At 36.8% G+C, this 17560-nt stretch overlaps 1 protein-coding gene across 5 annotated transcripts in view; it reads left to right on the top strand.

Moving 5' to 3' along the window:
* Positions 1-17560, top strand: part of GSK3B (glycogen synthase kinase 3 beta) — a 200912-nt gene that overhangs the window by 96315 nt on the left and 87037 nt on the right. For all 5 annotated transcript variants that reach the window (XM_034659109.1, XM_034659097.1, XM_002915254.4 and 2 more), the window contains one exon: positions 17407-17517. In XM_034659109.1, coding sequence (XP_034515000.1) covers positions 17407-17517 — 111 coding nt within the window. The remainder of the gene's footprint in view (positions 1-17406; positions 17518-17560) is intronic.

The raw sequence follows: 17560 nt of genomic DNA, 5'->3' as shown, positions 1-17560 counted from the left end.
TGAGGTTTTGTATTTTGTTTTGAGTTAGTTTAATATTTGATGTGTTTCCTTGAATTTGTTGATTTCACCTAGGCTATCTAATTTGTTGGCACACATTCGTTCATACTATTCTGCTTTGGTCCTTTTTATTTCTGTAAGGTCAGTAGTAATGTCCTCATTTTCAGTTCTGATGTTAGTTTTTTGTGTCTTTTTTGTCAGTCTAGTTAAAGGTTTGTCAGTTTTTTTGAGCTTTCAAAGAATCAGCTTTTGATTTTCTTGAATTTTTTTGGTCTCTATTATTTCTGGTCTATATTATTTCCTTCCTTTAGCTAGCTTTAGGTTTAGTTTCCTCCTCTTTTCTAGTTCTTCAGGATGTAAAGTTAGGTTATTGACTTGAAATCTTCTTTCTTAATGTAGGCATTTACAGCTCGCAATTTCCCACTGAGTGCAGTGAAGATAGCATTCAGAGGGTGGTATGTTGGATTTTTGTTTTTATGTATCCCAAGTGTATTCTAATGTTTCATTTTTCAGAGTGTGTTGTTTAATTTTCTTTGTCCTGTTGGTTGTTTAGAGTGATGTTTATTTTCCACACATTTGTGATTTTTTTCCTTCCGTTATTTATTTCTAGTATCATTCTGTTATGGTTGGAGAAGATACTTCGTATGATTTCATTCATTTTAAATTTATTGAGATTTGTTTTGTTGCCTAATATATGGCTTATTCTGGATAATATCCAATGTGCACTTGAGAATAATGTGTATTTTTCTGTTTTGGGATGTAAATATAGATAGATATTGTTTTGGTTTATAATGTTCAGATCTTTTATTTCTTTATTGCTCTTTTATCTAGATGTGCTGTCCATTATTGAAAGAGTGTATTAAAGTCTCCAACTATTGTAGAATTGTCCATTACTTCCTTCAATTCTATCAGTTTTTGCTTTATATATTTGAGATTCTGTTGTTGATACATTATATGTGCATAGTAGTTATATCTAAGTGATGAACTGACCTTTTTATCAAAATATAATGTCTTGGATGCCTTTTATTTTTTCTTGTCACTGCCCCAGCTAGAACCTCCAGGACAAGGTTGAGAGGAGATGAAAGCAGACATCCTTATTTTGTTCTTGATTTTAGAAGGGAAAAGTATTTAGTCTTTCTTTTTAAGTATGATGTTAGCTGTGGGTTTTTTGTAGATGTCACTTATCAGGTTTAAGGAAGTTCCCTTTTATTCCTAGTTTGTTTAGCATTTCATGGAATGTTGAATTTTGTCAAATTACGTTAATTTTTTGAATGCTAAAACCTACTTGGCATTTCTGAAATTAATCTCATTGGGTCATGGTGTATAATCATTTTATACATTGCTGAGTAGTAGTTTTTAGAGGAGTTTTGCATTCATAAGGGATATTGATTAGTAGTCTCTTATGTGTCCATCTCCCTCCCCCCCCACCCCATGATGGTTTTGGTATCAGGGTAATACTGGCTTCTTAGAATGAATTGGGAAGTGTTTTCCTCCTCCTCCTCTTCTTTCTTCTTCTTCTTCTTTCTTCTTCTTTCTTCTTCTTCTTCTTCTTCTTCTTCTGGTTTTTGTGAGCTGGTATTAATACTTTCTTGAAAGTTTGGTAGGTTTCTCGAATGAAGCCATCTATATACTGGGGCACTTTCTGTGAGAAGTTTTAAAATTACTAATTTAGTTTCTTTGCTTGTAATAGGTGTATTTAGATTTTCTATTGTTTCTTTTGTCCACTTTGGTATTTTGTCCATTTTATCTAAGTTATTTTACTTATTGACACAAAGTGTTTCATACTTTTCCCTTATTTTATTTTTTTTTTACTGTAAGGTCAGCTGTGATGTCCCCCCTTTCATTTCTGATTTTCATAATTTGAGTCTTTTTTTCCCCCCTCGGTCAGTCTAGCCAAAAGTTTGTCAGTTTTCTTGTTTTTTGTTTTTTTTGTTTTTTTTTTATTATGAATCAACTTTTGGTTTCATTGATTTTTTTTTCCAATTGTTTTTCTATTCTGTATATCACTCATTTCTGTTCTGTTCTCTTTTATCATTTCCTTCCTGCAGCTTGCTGTGGGTTTATTTTACCCTTTCTTTCCTAGTTTCTTAAGTTAAGATTTTTTTTTTTTTTTTTTTTAAAGAAAGCAGGCTCATAGCAGAGGAGCCTGATGTGGGGCTCGATCCCATAACGCCGGGATCACGCCCTGAGCCGAAGGCAGACGCTTAACCGCTGTGCCACCCAGGCGCCCCTTAAGTTAAGATTCTTGATTTGAGATCTTCTTTTTAATGTCACTGATTGGTCAAAGGTTGTACTTTGAGTTCCCTTAGCCAGTTATATTTTTATGCTTTACCATTGCATGTGTGAGTGGCGTGGGTGCCTCTTCTCAGTGCAAAGAGTCTTGGGGGCGCCTGAGTGGCTCAGTCGTTAAGCGTCTGTTTTCGACTCAGGGCGTGATCCTGGAGTTTTGGGATCGAGCCCCATGTCAGGCTCTTCCGCTGGGAGCCTGCTGCTTTCTCTCCCACTCCCCCTGCTTGTGTTCCCTTTCTCGCTGGCTGTCTCTCTCTTTGTTAAATAAATAAATTAAATCTTTAATTAAAAAAAAAAAGAGTCTATATTTTCCACAGATCGAACCAGCTACGAGTAGCTTAGAATTTCTCTGATTGCTCCTGAGAAGGTGCAGCCTTGGGCATTCACGTTATTTCTGACTGCCAGGGATGAATATGATTTTATTTCCTGGAAGTTGCTCTTGGATCAGAGTAGCTTATTGTTCAGTGTTTGATTTGAGGTTGCTTGTAAATCCCTTATGCCAGTAATGCTTTTACTCTTTGTTGATATATCTGTGTACAACTTGGGGAATGCTTCAAGTCTCCCCCACATCCTGCACAACCTAGCACCTGTGCATATCCTTAATGACCTCCAGAGATGACTGTTGCCAGGTAGGCTCTTTTTGGCTCTCTCTTTTCTTGTTTCTCTTCAACTTCTGGTGCCTTGCATATTTGCTTGTGTCAGGGACCTACCCATCCTCCACAAAGATCCCCATTGTTTTTAGACAATGCCCATAGGCATGACGTTTTCCCTACTGTGTCACAAATAAAATCAGTCTCTGTAGGCAGAGCTAGCCTGTCTTTCCCTCTGGACAGAATCCCTATTCTTCTGCACTAGAACTCTGTGTGAAGACTCACTTTTTCTAGAGTAACACCCTCACTTTATGAGTGGCAGTAGAGGATGGGCAGTGGCAGCCCCTGTTCTTCACACCTTGCCACTCCCAGCATGGGCGCTCTGCTGTATGAGCAAGTTAAAGGTGAGACTCTCAGGTTCCCAGCCTGCTATGCCTGGAGTAGAGCTTCTGACTTACTTTTGGGGACTGGTGGGGAAAGGGAGACACAGTTGGCTCTGCCCAACTTGAATAGATCTTTTGCATCTTGGGACACAGCCTGTCCCTCCTGGGGTGAAACCATAGCCCCAGACTAGAGCTGACAGGGGGCTTCCTCTCCTTCCTAGAGGAGAGGAAGCTACCCATCTTATTGACCGTACCTGTCTGGAGTAAGTACTGAATTAAAGCTTCCCAGACATGGAAATAGGATATTAGGGTAAGGGAGCAGGTCTTTACTTAAATGCCACAGACTCCTGCTGTTCTTATTGAGATTTGTTTCTTCATTTGCTGTATGCCCTTATAAAAATTACCAGATACTTCAAATGATTGTTTTTTAATCATTTTACCAGTTAAATTTTTGTTCTGCTGAGGAGACCTCCTGTGCTCTCTACTCTGCCATTCCAGAAGTCCTGTTCTCCACTTACTTTCTACATTTTGTGGACTGCTTAGTGAAGTTGTTATGCTGGGTAGAAAAGATGAATAAAATAGAGACTTCCAGCTATAGTGGGTGCATATTGTATTGTAGAGGGATAGACTGAAAAGTAATAATTGAACATATGCTGATTGTCTTCTGTTTTGTTTACTTCATCAGTAAATAAATTTTAAGTAAGCACAATAAATTAGTACCATTGTACTAAAATATTATAAAACATATTCCAAAATAGATACTTAAAAACATCAGATTAAATATAATATACCATATATATGATAATTTTTTTTTTTTAAAGATTTTATTTATTTATTTGACAGAGATAGAGACAGCCAGCGAGAGAGGGAACACAAGCAGGGGGAGTGGGAGAGGAAGAAGCAGGCTCATAGCTGAGGAGCCTGATGTGGGGCTATCCCGTAACGCCGGGATCACGCCCTGAGCCGAAGGCAGACGCTTAACCGCTGTGCCACCCAGGCGCCCCTATATATGATAATTTTTTATCAGATTCATATTCTTAGAGATATTCTTTTGATTACTGTAGAGATTATTATATAATATCTTAAATCATGAATAAAAACACTAAACTTTTTGTCAAATCTTATGATTTATAAAGTGCTTTTTTCTATACATATTTTGCATTTTTCTCATTTAGTCATCTTGGTGCTTATAAGGTAGGTAATAGTACTATTTTATTATAAGTTTATCTTTGAGGATATCAAAGTCTAGTGTAATTAAATAATACGTTCAAAGTTGCATAGTTAGTAACCAACCACAGGAGCCAATTTCAAATGTAGACTCTTCATCTATAAAGTCTGTGTTCTTCCAATCACCTACTTTCTGAATTCTTGAAGTTCATTTCGGTTTACTAGCACTATATAGCGTTTTACGTACAAGACAAAGTATAGGTTTGTTTAAATGAGTTTGAAAAAGACAGGAAAAGAAATACACTGTAGAATGACACATGGAGTAACAATTTTTTGGACTATGAACTGAAGTACTATAGAGAAAAGGAATAAATTATCCAGAAGGGTCAGCAAAGGAATTACGTAGGAGAAGTGATACTTATTCAGGAGTTCTGTAGATAATAGGTATGTGTCAAATTAGAAGTACAAGATGTTCAGGGGCACCTGGGTTAAGGGTCTGCCTCAGCTCAGGTCAAGATCTCAGGGTCCTAGGATCGAGCCCCACTTCGGGCTCCCTGCCCAGCAGGGAGTCTGCTTCTCCCTCTCCCTCTGGCCCTCCCACCTCCCTAGCTTGTGCTCTCTCTCTCTCAAATAAATAAATCTTAAAAAAAAATAAATGTACAGAATGTTTGAAAGGCTTGGTGAGGTTAAACAACATAGTCTGTGTAGAAGAAATACAAGTATTTTGAAATTTCTGGTATATAAATTATAGGAGTATGGGGATAGTAGTGGGAGGTGAGGCTGGGGATGTAGAAGTGGGTTCTTAAGTGCTTGTTTGGGTCAAGGTCAGCTCCCCTAGATGAAAAGAATTTTTTGTTGTTATTTTTTAATTAAATGAAATCTCAAGTTACGGAAATGGTGTACATATAGAAATGCTGTACAGAGTTATAGCTAAGTGTATACATGGTCTGGTTTACAAAATACAACTCCATTTCTTTTCCTTCTCTCTTACCTTCCTTTGTGAAAATCACTGATAGCAGAGAATTTTATTTACAGAAATAAAGAGGTTGCCTAAATAACCCCAATTTATTTCTTGTTTAAAATTGCATTCTATTAAAGTGGTATATTCATTCTGTATGAACATTTTGCTGATGAAATGCTGACATTTTAGGTGAGACTAGAGAATGAATATATAGGTAATGCAGAATTCTTGAGGTAGATGAATTATCAAGACCTCTTCATGAATTATAAAGGTTATAATACCAAATATGATGATAACTGTTGTTTGCTTGAAGATGTAAATCTAGGAGTTTCTTTTGAATATCAGTTACCACCTTGTTTTTATATTATTGTGATATTTTAGTGACACTAAAATATCATTACAATGCATACTGTAAAAAAATTGAAATAACACAGGACGGGTAGATAGAAGTAAAATCTTTACCCTGATCACTAAATCCTCAAATCCTTCCTATAGAGGTAAATTTCCTGTATGCAAACATATATCACATGTTAATGTAATAATATTCATATTATTTTCAACATGTTGCCCCTCTTTTCCCCAAAATATAACAATATGGCATTTTATGTCTATATGCACAGACACTGCACCCAATTTTCCCCTATTGTTAATATATTAGTAAGGTTACATTTATTACAATTAAATCAATATCAGTACATTATTATTATTATTTTTTTTAAAGATTTTATTTATTTATTCGACAGAGATAGAAACAGCCAGCGAGAGAGGGAACACAAGCTGGGGGTGTGGGAGAGGAAGAAGCAGGCTCATAGCAGAGGAGCCTGATGTGGGGCTCGATCCCATAATGCCGGGATCACGCCCTGAGCCGAAGGCAGACGACCAACCGCTGTGCCACCCAGGCGCCCCTCAGTACATTATTATTAACTAAATTCCATAGTTTATTTAGATTTCCCTAGTTTTTATCTAATGTCTTTTTTCTCTTCCATGATCCCATTTAGGCTACCACATTATGTTTGGTTAACTATGTCTGTTAGGCTCCTCTTGACTGGCAGTTTTTCAGACTTTCTTGTTTTTGATGATCTTGACAGTTTTGAGGAGTACTGGTAGGCTGCCTCACTATTGGAGTTTGTTTAATGTTTATCTCATAATAAACTGGTTATTTGGAAAAAGTCCACAGTGCCATTTCATCACATCATATCAAGGGCACATAGTATCAGCACAACTTGTAGCTGTTGTTATTAGCCTTGATCACCTGGCTGATTTCATATTTTTCAGTTTTCTCCACTGTAAAGTTACTCCCCCTACCCACCCCCTTTGCATGCTCTATCCTCTGGAAGGAAGTCACTGTGCACAGCCCACACCTAAAAGGGAGGAGTTCCTTCTCCTTAAGAGCAAATTGGCTACAAAAATTATTTGGATTTCTTCTGGTTGAGAGATTGTCTTTTCTCCCCATCTTTTAATCTTTTAGTCATTAATTTATATCATTGTGGACTCATTGTTTTATACTTAGGGTGATAATTGAATACTATATTTTGTTGATCATATTGTTTCAGCTTTGGCCTTTGGGAGCTCTTTTCAGTTAGCTTCTGTGCTGCTTTGGCATATCCCATTAATGTGGGCTTTTGTTTTGTTTTTGAGCATGTCTGTACTTTCTGGCTTGTAGATTATTATTAATTTTTTGCTCCCCACAAATATTCAACAGTCTTTGTGTGTTCATATGAATAGACACACATTTTCATACACGTGATTCCTAGAAATGGCACTGCTGAGTTGAATTGGATTTCTGTATGTCTTTGCTTTGGGATGAATATATTAGCCCATTGATTTCCCAAAAGGTTGTAAGAGTTTGGGTTTTCACCAGAAGTGTGTGATGGTGCATATTGCACGTGGCCCCATTCCAATACCTAGTTTTCTCAGACTGAATTTTCTTTTCCAGTTTGATAGGTGAACAGTGGTAGCTCATTGTTATTTTTATTATATATCTTTAATTATGAATGGGGTTATGTATCTTAATTTTTATTGGCCATTGGTAGGACCATTATCGGCCATTTGTTTTTGTCCCTTTTCAGTTTTTTCTGTTGGAATGTTAGTCTTTTTTTATTGACTTACGTCATAATTAATGAGCTGTTTGTATTTTAAACAGAAATTAGTCCTTTGTCGTATGCAAGCAGAAATATTTTCACTAAATGTCAAATTTTTTTTTTAAGATTTTTTTTTTTTTTTTTTAAAGATTTTATTTATTTATTCGACAGAGATAGAGACAGCCAGCGAGAGAGGGAACACAAGCAGGGGGAGTGGGAGAGGAAGAAGCAGGCTCATAGCAGAAGAGCCTGATGTGGGGCTCGATCCCATAACGCCGGGATCACGCCCTGAGCCGAAGGCAGACGCTTAACCGCTGTGCCACCCAGGCGCCCCTTTTTTTTTAAGATTTTATTTATTTATTTGACAGAGATAGAGACAGCCAGCGAGAGAGGGAACACAAGCAAGGGGAGTGGGAGAGGAAGAAGCAGGCTCCCAGCGGAGGAGCCTGATATAGGGCTCGATCCCAGAACACCGGGATCATGCCCTGAGCCGAAGGTAGACGCTTAACGACTGAGCCACCCAGGCGCCCCTACTAAATGTCAAATTTTTAAAATTATAGTTGACATACAGTGTTATATTAGTTTCAGTGTACAATGTAGTGACTCTTATATGCACTACAACATGCTCACTATACCTGTCACCATACAAAGCTATTACAATATTATTGGCTATTTTATAGTTGAAGTTTGTACCTCCTTATCCTCTTCACCTATTTCACCTGTCTCGCCATTCCCCTCCCGTATGGCAGCCATCAGTTTGTTCTCTGTATTTATGAGTCCCGTTTCTGTTTTGTTTGTTCGTTTGTTTTATTTTTTAAATTCTACGTTTAAGTGAAATCATATGGTATTTGTCTTTCTCAGTCTGACTTACTTCACTTAGCATAGTACTTTCTAGGCCCATCCATGTTGTCATGAATGGCAAGATTTCATTCTTTTTTTAATGGCTGAGAAACATTCCATTGTGTATATGTACCACATCTTCTTTATCCATTCGTCTACTTACTGATGGACACTTAGGTTGCTTCCGTATCCTGGCTGTGGTAAATACTGCTGCAGTAAACATAGGGGTACATGTATCTTTTCAAATTTGTGTTTTCATTTTCTTCAAGTAAATACCCAGAAATGAAATTGCTGGATTGTATGGCAGTGCTTTTAATTTTTTCAGGAAACTCCATGCTGTTTTCCACAATGGTTGCACCAGTTTACATTCCCACCAACAGTGCGTGAGGATTTTCTTTTCTCCACATCTTTGCCAGGACTTGTTATTTCTTGTCTTTTTGATACTGACTGGTGTGAGGTGATATCTCATTGTGGTTTTGATTTGCATTTCCCTGATGATTAGTGATGTTGAGCATCTTTTCATGTGCCTGTGTGCCATCTATATGTCTTCTTTGGAAAAATATCGATTCAGGTTTTTCGCCCATTTTTAATTGGACTATCTGAGGGGCGCCTGGGTGGCACAGCGGTTAAGCGTCTGCCTTCGGCTCAGGGCGTGATCCTGGCGTTCTGGGATCGAGGCCCCGCATCGGGCTCCTCTGCTATGAGCCTGCTTCTTCCTCTCCCACTCCCCCTGCTTGTGTTCCCTCTCTCGCTGGCTGTCTCTATCAATGTCAAATAAATAAAAAAAAAAAAAAAAAAAAATTAATTGGACTATCTGGGTTTTTTGGTGTTGAGTTGTTGTATGAAGTCTATATATATTTGGGATATTAACCCCTTCTCAGATCATTTGCATATATCTTCTCCTGTTCAGTAGTTTGCCTTTTTGTTTCATTGAGGGTTTCCTAGTCCCAATTGTTTATTTTTTCTATTGTTGCCCTTGCCTGAGGAGATGGATCCAGAAAAATTTTGCTAAGGTTGATATCCAAGAATGTATTGCCTATGTTTTCTTTTAGGAGTTTTAATGATTTCTGTAAGAAAGTAGTTTAGTTTCATTCTTTTTCATGTCCAGATTTCCCAATAGCTTTTATTGAAGAGTTTGTCTTTTCCCCAATGTATATTTTCACCTCCTTCATCATAGATTAATTGACCACATAGGGCAGGTTTATTTCTGGGCTCCCTGTTTTTTAAAACCATTGATCTATGTGTTTATTTTTGTACCAGTATCATACTGTTTTATTAAAGCTTTGTAGTACAGTTCGAAATCCGGGATTCTGGTACCTTCAACTTTATTCTTCTTTATCGAGATTGCTTTGGCTTTAAGGATATTTTGTGGTTCCATAAAAATGTTAGGATTATTTCTTCTAGTTCTGTGAAAAAACACTCTTGGTATTTGATAGAGATTGCAATGAATCTGTAGATTGCTTTGGGTAGCATAGACATTTTAACAGTATTCATTCTTCCAGTCCTTGAGCATGATCTGTCTTTCCATTGTTTGTGTTGTCCTTAATTTCTTTTATCAGTATTTCATAGTTTTCAGAGCACACGTCTTATACTTCCTTGGTTAAATTTATTCCTAGGTATTGTGTTCTTTTTGATACAATTATAAATGGGATTGTTTTCTTAATTTCTCTTTCCGCTACTGCTACTTTGTTATTAGTGAATAGAAATGCAACAGATTTCTGTATATTAATTTTGTACCCTGCAGCTTTACTGAATTCATTGATTCTAATACTTTTGATGGACAAAAATATTGTCATTTTTTAAATTTGGCTCTGGTTTTGTTGTTGTTTTCTCAGAAAGTAGTGTAAAAGTTTTACATTTTTTGTGATCTAATTGGCATCATTTTCCTTAATAGCTTATAGATATTTTGTCCTCCAAGATTGCAAACACACTCATGTTTTCTTCTGGTAGATTTAATTTAAAAAAAAAAAACTTTTGATAGTTTGGTATTTATTTTGTGTTGATGGTGTGGGATGAGGATGAAGCTTGCCATAATCTTGTTGTATGCCAAGTGTTCATCTCCCTTTCCACATCCCAAGCAAAAGAATATTTCCCTTTTCCTACTCCACACCCACTTTATTGTTAGTGTTATTCCCATCTCTAGCCAGCCTGGCACACATATTGGAGAAAAGGCATCTATTTTCAGGTTTTTTTGTTTTTTGTTTGTTGGGGTTTTTTGCTAGTCCAAGTTCCCTCAATTCTGAGGAGAATCCTGGGCTATCATGATACTTGGTTAAATGTGTTATTGCTGGGTTCTATGATATGCTGTTTCATATACCATCAAATTTTTAGAATTATAGCATGATTCTACTTAAAACTGTAGCCTCAAGTAATTTTGTTTCTTTGACCTCAAAAATCATCTGAGGATAAGAGCGTAATAGTAGTATCTGTTATCCAAATGTAGGATGGAGTTGTTCCAGTTCTGGTTTAATTGTCAGGTGTGATCGAAATTTTGTTATTTAAATTTCTTCTTGAATGAATAGCTTTAGAGTGAAGTTCATAGAGGAGTGGTTATGAGTATCTAAAGAGTAGTTTATTAATAGAAGTGATAACTAGGAAAACTGAACCACTGAGAGAAAGACTCCCTAAATTGTACATTATGCAATTTTTCGGAGTTTTTTTTTTTTTTAAAGATTTATTTATTTGAGAGAGAGAGAGCATGAGCAGGGGGAAAGGGAGAAGCAGACTCCCTGCTGAGTGCAGAGCCTGATGTGGGGCTTGACCCCAGGACCCTGAGATCATGATCTGAGCCGAAGGCAGATGTTTAACTGACTAAGCCACCCAGGTGCCCCCAAAATGACAGCTTTTAAATGTATATGGTCATTTACACTGTACCTACAAAATGGACAGAGCTTCTCTATGGTTCTAAAGAAATTGCAAGTTTTTGGTAAGAAATGGATGAATAAACAAAGTATCTATGAGCAAAGAGATAGGTTTATGTTAATCTGCAAAGTAGTAGTCTAAATATAATTTAAGCCCCCATATTTCTCATAGGGTAGTATTTTAGAACATTCAACCTATAGCAGACATGGTTTCTTTAATCTTCCTTTGAGGTATTCTGCTTTGTTAATATTATAAATAAAATACATTGCCTAAAAATGGATATGATCAGTATGTCAAATGAAGCCTGAACTGTGCAAAGCAGAGTGGAATTATCTTTACTGATCCGAACACAATACTTGAGCTGTAACCTAATATTGCACTAAGGTTTTCATTAACTGCAACTCAATGTTGATTGCCTTTTGAGTTCTCTTCAGTTAACACCTCTCATTTATTTTTCAGCTGAATTACTGTCAAGTCTTATCTGTCATTCTACATAATAAATTGATACTCTGAGTTTAATCATAGGGTTTTGTATTATATTGAAGGTTTGGCTTAGCTTTTCAGACTATTAGAGTTCTTTAAATTCTTCTTTGGTCTTCCATTTTAAGCCATTCATAGGTTTGTGTCACTCTTTGGTGGTTATGTTAAAGTCAGAAATTATAAACTGCCAGATTCATCCCCTGGCATGTTTTATTTGGCTAGCACATTCTGTTAATATTTTTATGAATTAGGATGCTTTTAGTTATGTTTTATACTGTCTATCTGATTTATCAACCACTACCCCTTACTGTACTACACACTTTGGCTTCACACATTTACATTTGTTGCTTAGCCAGTGAAGGCATTTGCTTTCACGACCCCTAATATATGAAATCATTTGAAAATATTGATTGGGACAAGAGAAGGACAGAGCTTGTAGTCTTACAACTGGAAACCTTCCTTGAATTTGACATTCATGTTTTCAACTTTTTATTCTTCATTTTTGGTATGATTGTTTAGCAAATGAATTAAATTATAATACAGTGCTATACACATCTTCAGGTCATTCATAAATATATTGTGATTAACTTTGTCAAATGATTTATTAAAATCAGGTTTCTTGATTTTCAGCATCTGATCTTTCTGAAACCCAGGACTCACCATTCCTTCATTTCTCTGTACATACCCTTCGGTACCAGTTTGGTATTCTATTTATGTATTCCTTTTAGTAGACCTCATCTTCGCTTGGATCTTCTTGTCTAAATCTTGATCTCTGAAATTTTCTTCTCTTAGCTTGCAGCATTACTTTTGCTGCCTTTAGTTCTGCGTATGACCTTATTTCTTATTTTACAAGAAGGAGGGTCATCAGACATACACTTACTTTACTTACATTTCTTTCTAACCTAATCGTTTATTTTACATGTACAGGAAGGAAAATATGGTATCATTTCCTTCTAAAGATGATAATAGTGAAAATCTGAATCTTTATAATTTGCCAGGTAATGTGCTAAAAGAGCTTTTTATAGATTACTATAATCTCAAGACAGTCTTTTAAAATAGATGCCATTGTTAGCATAATTTTATAGGAAACTGAGTCTGAAAGAAGTTAAGTAACTTGCTTGTGGTCACAGAACTTGTACTATCAGAGTTTGGCCTTCCATACTTTGTGTGACTAATGCTAACCTTGCCTTTTAATTGAACTGTATACTACTCTCTGTTCTTGTTTCTCATTTCTCATGATGTTTTAGAACACTGCTTTATCAGTTATCCCTTTTCTTTCCTTTCTTATCACTTTATTCCATCCTTATCCATTCAGCCTACGAATAAATGTGGGTCTCTTTTAGCCATTTAAAAAATACAAATGAAAAACACATCAACAATTCTCTACAATCTCTCTTCGATTTTGCCTCTCCTCAAGTTACCAGCTCCGGGCTTTCTTTTTACTTTCACCACGAGGGATTTTGTAAGAACAAACTAAATTAGCTGCCTCGTATTCCTCACCTGTCATCTGCACACTCTTGATCTCATTATAGGTTGGTTGCTACAGATACCATGGTCTGAAACTACTCTTTCCAGGACCATCACCGAACCATGATATACCAGATCTAACAACCTTTTCAGTCCTTATCTCCTGCCAGTGAAACACTTCGCTGTTCCACATCTCATCATTATTGAAATTTCCTTGCTTTTTAATGCCTCTTAGTTCTCTTTCTTAGTCTTTACAAAGTTGTCCCCTAATGTAATCTCAAGTTTGTGTTTTCCAGGATTCCACACTCAGTCGTTTCTCACTCTCTTACTGTACACATTCTTCTGAGGTGAGTGAGGCTGTTCTCATCGTTTAGCTATTGTCTAAATCTCTAGACATAACTCCATTCTTCTTTTCTGAGTTTTGACTTCACCTGCGTTTCCAGCTACCTGTGGAACATAGCCACCTAAGATGTTCTGAGATCTGAGATCATTAACTAAAAGTTAAAACTTTTTCCTTCACACCTTTTTTCCTTTTTATGCTTTTCTTGTTTCATTACCTGCCTAGTCGCCCAAGTTTAGAGACTGTTTAATTAATCCAGTTTCTTTGTTTCTCAGGTTCTCTATTATTCTCATGTTTAGGTAACCAATATACCTGCCCCTCCCAACCTCCCTTTTCTTTCAGTCCTTACTGCCTAAGCCCTAGTTTAGGTCTTGGGTACTTGCAGGAGGTTTCTGGAAGCTCACACTGTTTTCACTGTCACCTTCTGTCTTACCCCCTCTCCATACTCACTTTTCATAGTGCTGTTTGAGTTAAAGCAGACCTGTAAAACTGCCATCCTAATTCTTAAATAATATTCATTGCTTTTGAGCTTAATTTATTCAGCAGATATTTATTGAGTGCCTACTGTGTGCTAGGCAGTATTCTGGGTGGAGAAGAACGGTGAACAAAACAGACAAAAATCTTACCTCTCATTGAGCTTAGTCTAGTTGGGGGGAAGCAGCATTTTCTATGTGGTTAGAAAATGATAAGTATCATGGGGAAAGTTAAGTAGGGAGGGCAGGTAGGAGTGTGGGGTGGAGAAATTGGGGAAAGGCCAATTAGGGAAAGCCATCTAAAGCAGTAACATTTTAGCAAAGATTTGAAGGAGTTGAGGCAAGTGAGCAGTGTGTATATCTGAGGGGGAGAACATTCCAGGTTGAAGGAGTGATCAGTATAGAGGCCTTGAATGGGAAAACCTGCCAAATGTTTTCAAGAAACAGCAGGAAGCTATTGTCAGTAGAGATGAGCAAGCAACGGGGCAGCAGTAGAGTAGAGGACAGAGAAATAAGGAAGTGTGTGTGTGGAGAACCTTGTAGACTTATAAGAATAAATCTTGATGAGGTGGAGGGAAGAGCTAGCATCTAACTTCTCTTTTGTTGATATGGACCAAAGGGGTAAAGGTAGAAGCAGAAAGACCTTTTAAGAGGACATTGCAATAATCCAGGTGAGCGGTGATGGTGTTTCAGACTAGGATTGTAGCAGAGACGATGGTAAGGAATGGTTGGATCCTGAGTAAATTTTAAAGGTAGAACCATTAATACTTTTTTTTGTGTATGTATATGTGTGAGAGAAAGAGGAGGTTGGGAATTAATGATGATTCTAAGGTTTTTAGCCTGAGCAATGTCAAGTACACAATTTGACATACTAGTCTGGAGTTAAAGGCAGAAAGGTCCAGCGTATATATGAATTTGGGAGTCATCAATGTAGAGAATTATCAAAACCACCTGACAGGATGAGATCATCACAGGAGTGAGCTTACATAAAGAACAGAAATCTGACTGAGCCCTGGGATCCTCCATTCCTTAAGAGAAAAAGGGTAATAGAATGAGCCAGAAATGGAGAGCAAGAAGAGTGGTCTTTAAGGTAGGATGAAAACCAGAAGAGTATAGTGTTTTAGAACCCAAGTAAAGCAAGTATTCGAAAGAAGGGAACATGATGCAACTATGTTAAATAGTAGTGCTCAGTCAAGTAAAAAGGAGAGATAAGATGATGACTGAAAATTGACATTGGATTCAGCAACAAGGAGATTACTGATCTTAAGGAACAATTCTGGTGGAGCAGTGGTGCTGAAGTCTTATTTGGAATAAGTTTCAGAGAGAATTAGAAGAGACTGGTATTGGACAATGTCCATTTAGACACCTCTTTGGAGGAATTTTACTGTTAAAGGAGGGCAGAAAATATGGTGGTAATTAGTGCAGTTAGAGTTTTCTTTTTAACGATGGGAGAAATAACAGTGAGTTTGTGTGCAGATTGTAATGCTCCCACAGATAGAGAATAATTATTGACAAGAGATAGGAAAATAACTGGTGTTGATTGTGATTAGGAAAAGCAGAATAGTATCGTTTTTTTACATGTAGCAGGGTTTACCTTAAAAAGGAGCTTAGTCACTTTATCCCTAGTTAGAGAAGGGAAGGAGGAGCATATCGGTTTAGATGCTGTAGATAGGCACATGTGGTGGTACAAGCAAGGTCATCAGCTGAGGGTGAGGATGGGAAGACAGGTATTGGAGGCAAAGTAAAAGAAGAAATCAAGTACTTGGAGAAAGTGAATAGAGTAGGCAAATATATGATTGCTGGGCCAGTTGAATTTCTTGATGATGAATTTACCGTGAAACCAAGCAGCACAGTTTTTGTAGCCGTGTTCAGCAGTTTGGATACAGACATGGAATAAATAGGCAGCTGGATTTAACCAGGGTTGTGGTTTATCAAACAGGTATGATATAAGAGAAGGATATATGATAGAGCAGACTTGGCACACTTTTTCATAAAGGGCCAGATAGTAAATATTTTTGGTTTTGCAGGCTATGGTCTCGGTTGTAACTACTCGGCTCTTCCCCAAAACAGCCATAGACAATACTTACATGAATGAGCATTGTTATGTTCCTATAAAACTTTGTTTATAAAAACAGGCAGCAGGCCTTTGTTGTTGTTTACTGACCATGTGTTAGAGAATCAGGGTAATGGTAGACCTTGTAATTAAGCTGGATATGGAGAGAAGAGAGGAGAATGTGGAAGAGAGAGGGATAATGAAAAGGTAGTAGAGTCAATGGTATGCCGTCTCACTAAACTGTTTCCTGAGCTCTGCTGTTTTCATTGACCCCGCATCTTGAATGTAGTTTTTCTCTGCCTTAAATGCTCCTTTCATACTCAATTTAGATGTCGTCTCTTTTATACCTCCACCTTTACTTCCTCTGCAGTGGCTACTGACATATAGAAAATGCTCAATAAATGCTGAAAATTGAAATTCTTCACTTCATTTTGGTAGGTAACATGATTTCAAATTGAGAAGACTGTGAAAGTTTGTTTACCTACAGATTTTTCCCCTTCAGTAGCCAATTCTAGACTTGAAGTGATTCTCAACTTTGTTTTCTGCTTCAGTTTACCTATATTGTTCACATGAACAGAGTAAAGGTAGCGCTCTATTCCTCTTTCCTACTTAGTATTTAGTTGGAATTCCCTTCTTTCTATCTACTGGTCTTGGATTGGTGTCTTTAGGCTGCTGAGAAAGGATGTTTAAACATATGACCTGCAATAAACTTGTGAGTATGGTAACTCGCTGCCTTATTATTATTTTTCTTTCAGTTACTTGTAAAAGGCAAGTGGTTATTCTACTAATTATAGACTATCAGATAACCATAGAATCTTTTTTGTAGAGGTTAGAGAAATTTTGAAGAACATCTAGTCCAATCATATTCTAGTTGAAGGAACTGAAGCCTAGAGAGATTAAGTGTCTTGCATACATTAGTTAGTGGAAGAGCAAGGGCTGGAAATCTTTGCTCCCAATTTAGTATCAGTCTACTATTATGACAGCTTTCCTGATAGGATATGAGGGCACTGATTCTTAAACTAGAAAATAGGAAATTTTGTAACCAGTGAGATCCTCTAAAATCTAATTACCAAAATAATAGCTTAACTATAATTGGGAATCTTAGCAGATTGAAATGGCTGGTTTTTTCCATGAAATTATTAGTAAAAAGGTACAGTAGACTTGTTTTTACTATTATGATTTTTTTTTTTTNATCACGCCCTGAGCTGAAGGCAGGCGCTTAACCGCTGTGCCACCCAGGCGCCCCTACTATTATGATTTTATTCTGAATTACTTTTGTTTAATTAAAATTGAATGCATGAATCTTAAAAATGTGAATAAGTGAAAAAATTCTGAACTAAATGTATAGAGATTTTACTCTGAATATTTAAAAGACTAGTTTCTGATTTTGTTTTTTCTGTTTGTTTTTAATAAACTCTTTCAGAAAGATGAGGTCTATCTTAATCTGGTGCTGGACTATGTTCCGGAAACAGTATACAGAGTTGCCAGACACTATAGTCGAGCCAAACAGACGCTCCCTGTGATCTATGTCAAGGTATGTAAAAACCCATTTTAAAAAGTACGTAATATGAGCCAAG

This window comes from Ailuropoda melanoleuca, chromosome 1 (assembly GCF_002007445.2).
Source record: "Ailuropoda melanoleuca isolate Jingjing chromosome 1, ASM200744v2, whole genome shotgun sequence".
Taxonomy (NCBI): domain Eukaryota; kingdom Metazoa; phylum Chordata; class Mammalia; order Carnivora; family Ursidae; genus Ailuropoda; species Ailuropoda melanoleuca.
This window is presented reverse-complemented; position numbering and strand designations above follow the sequence as displayed.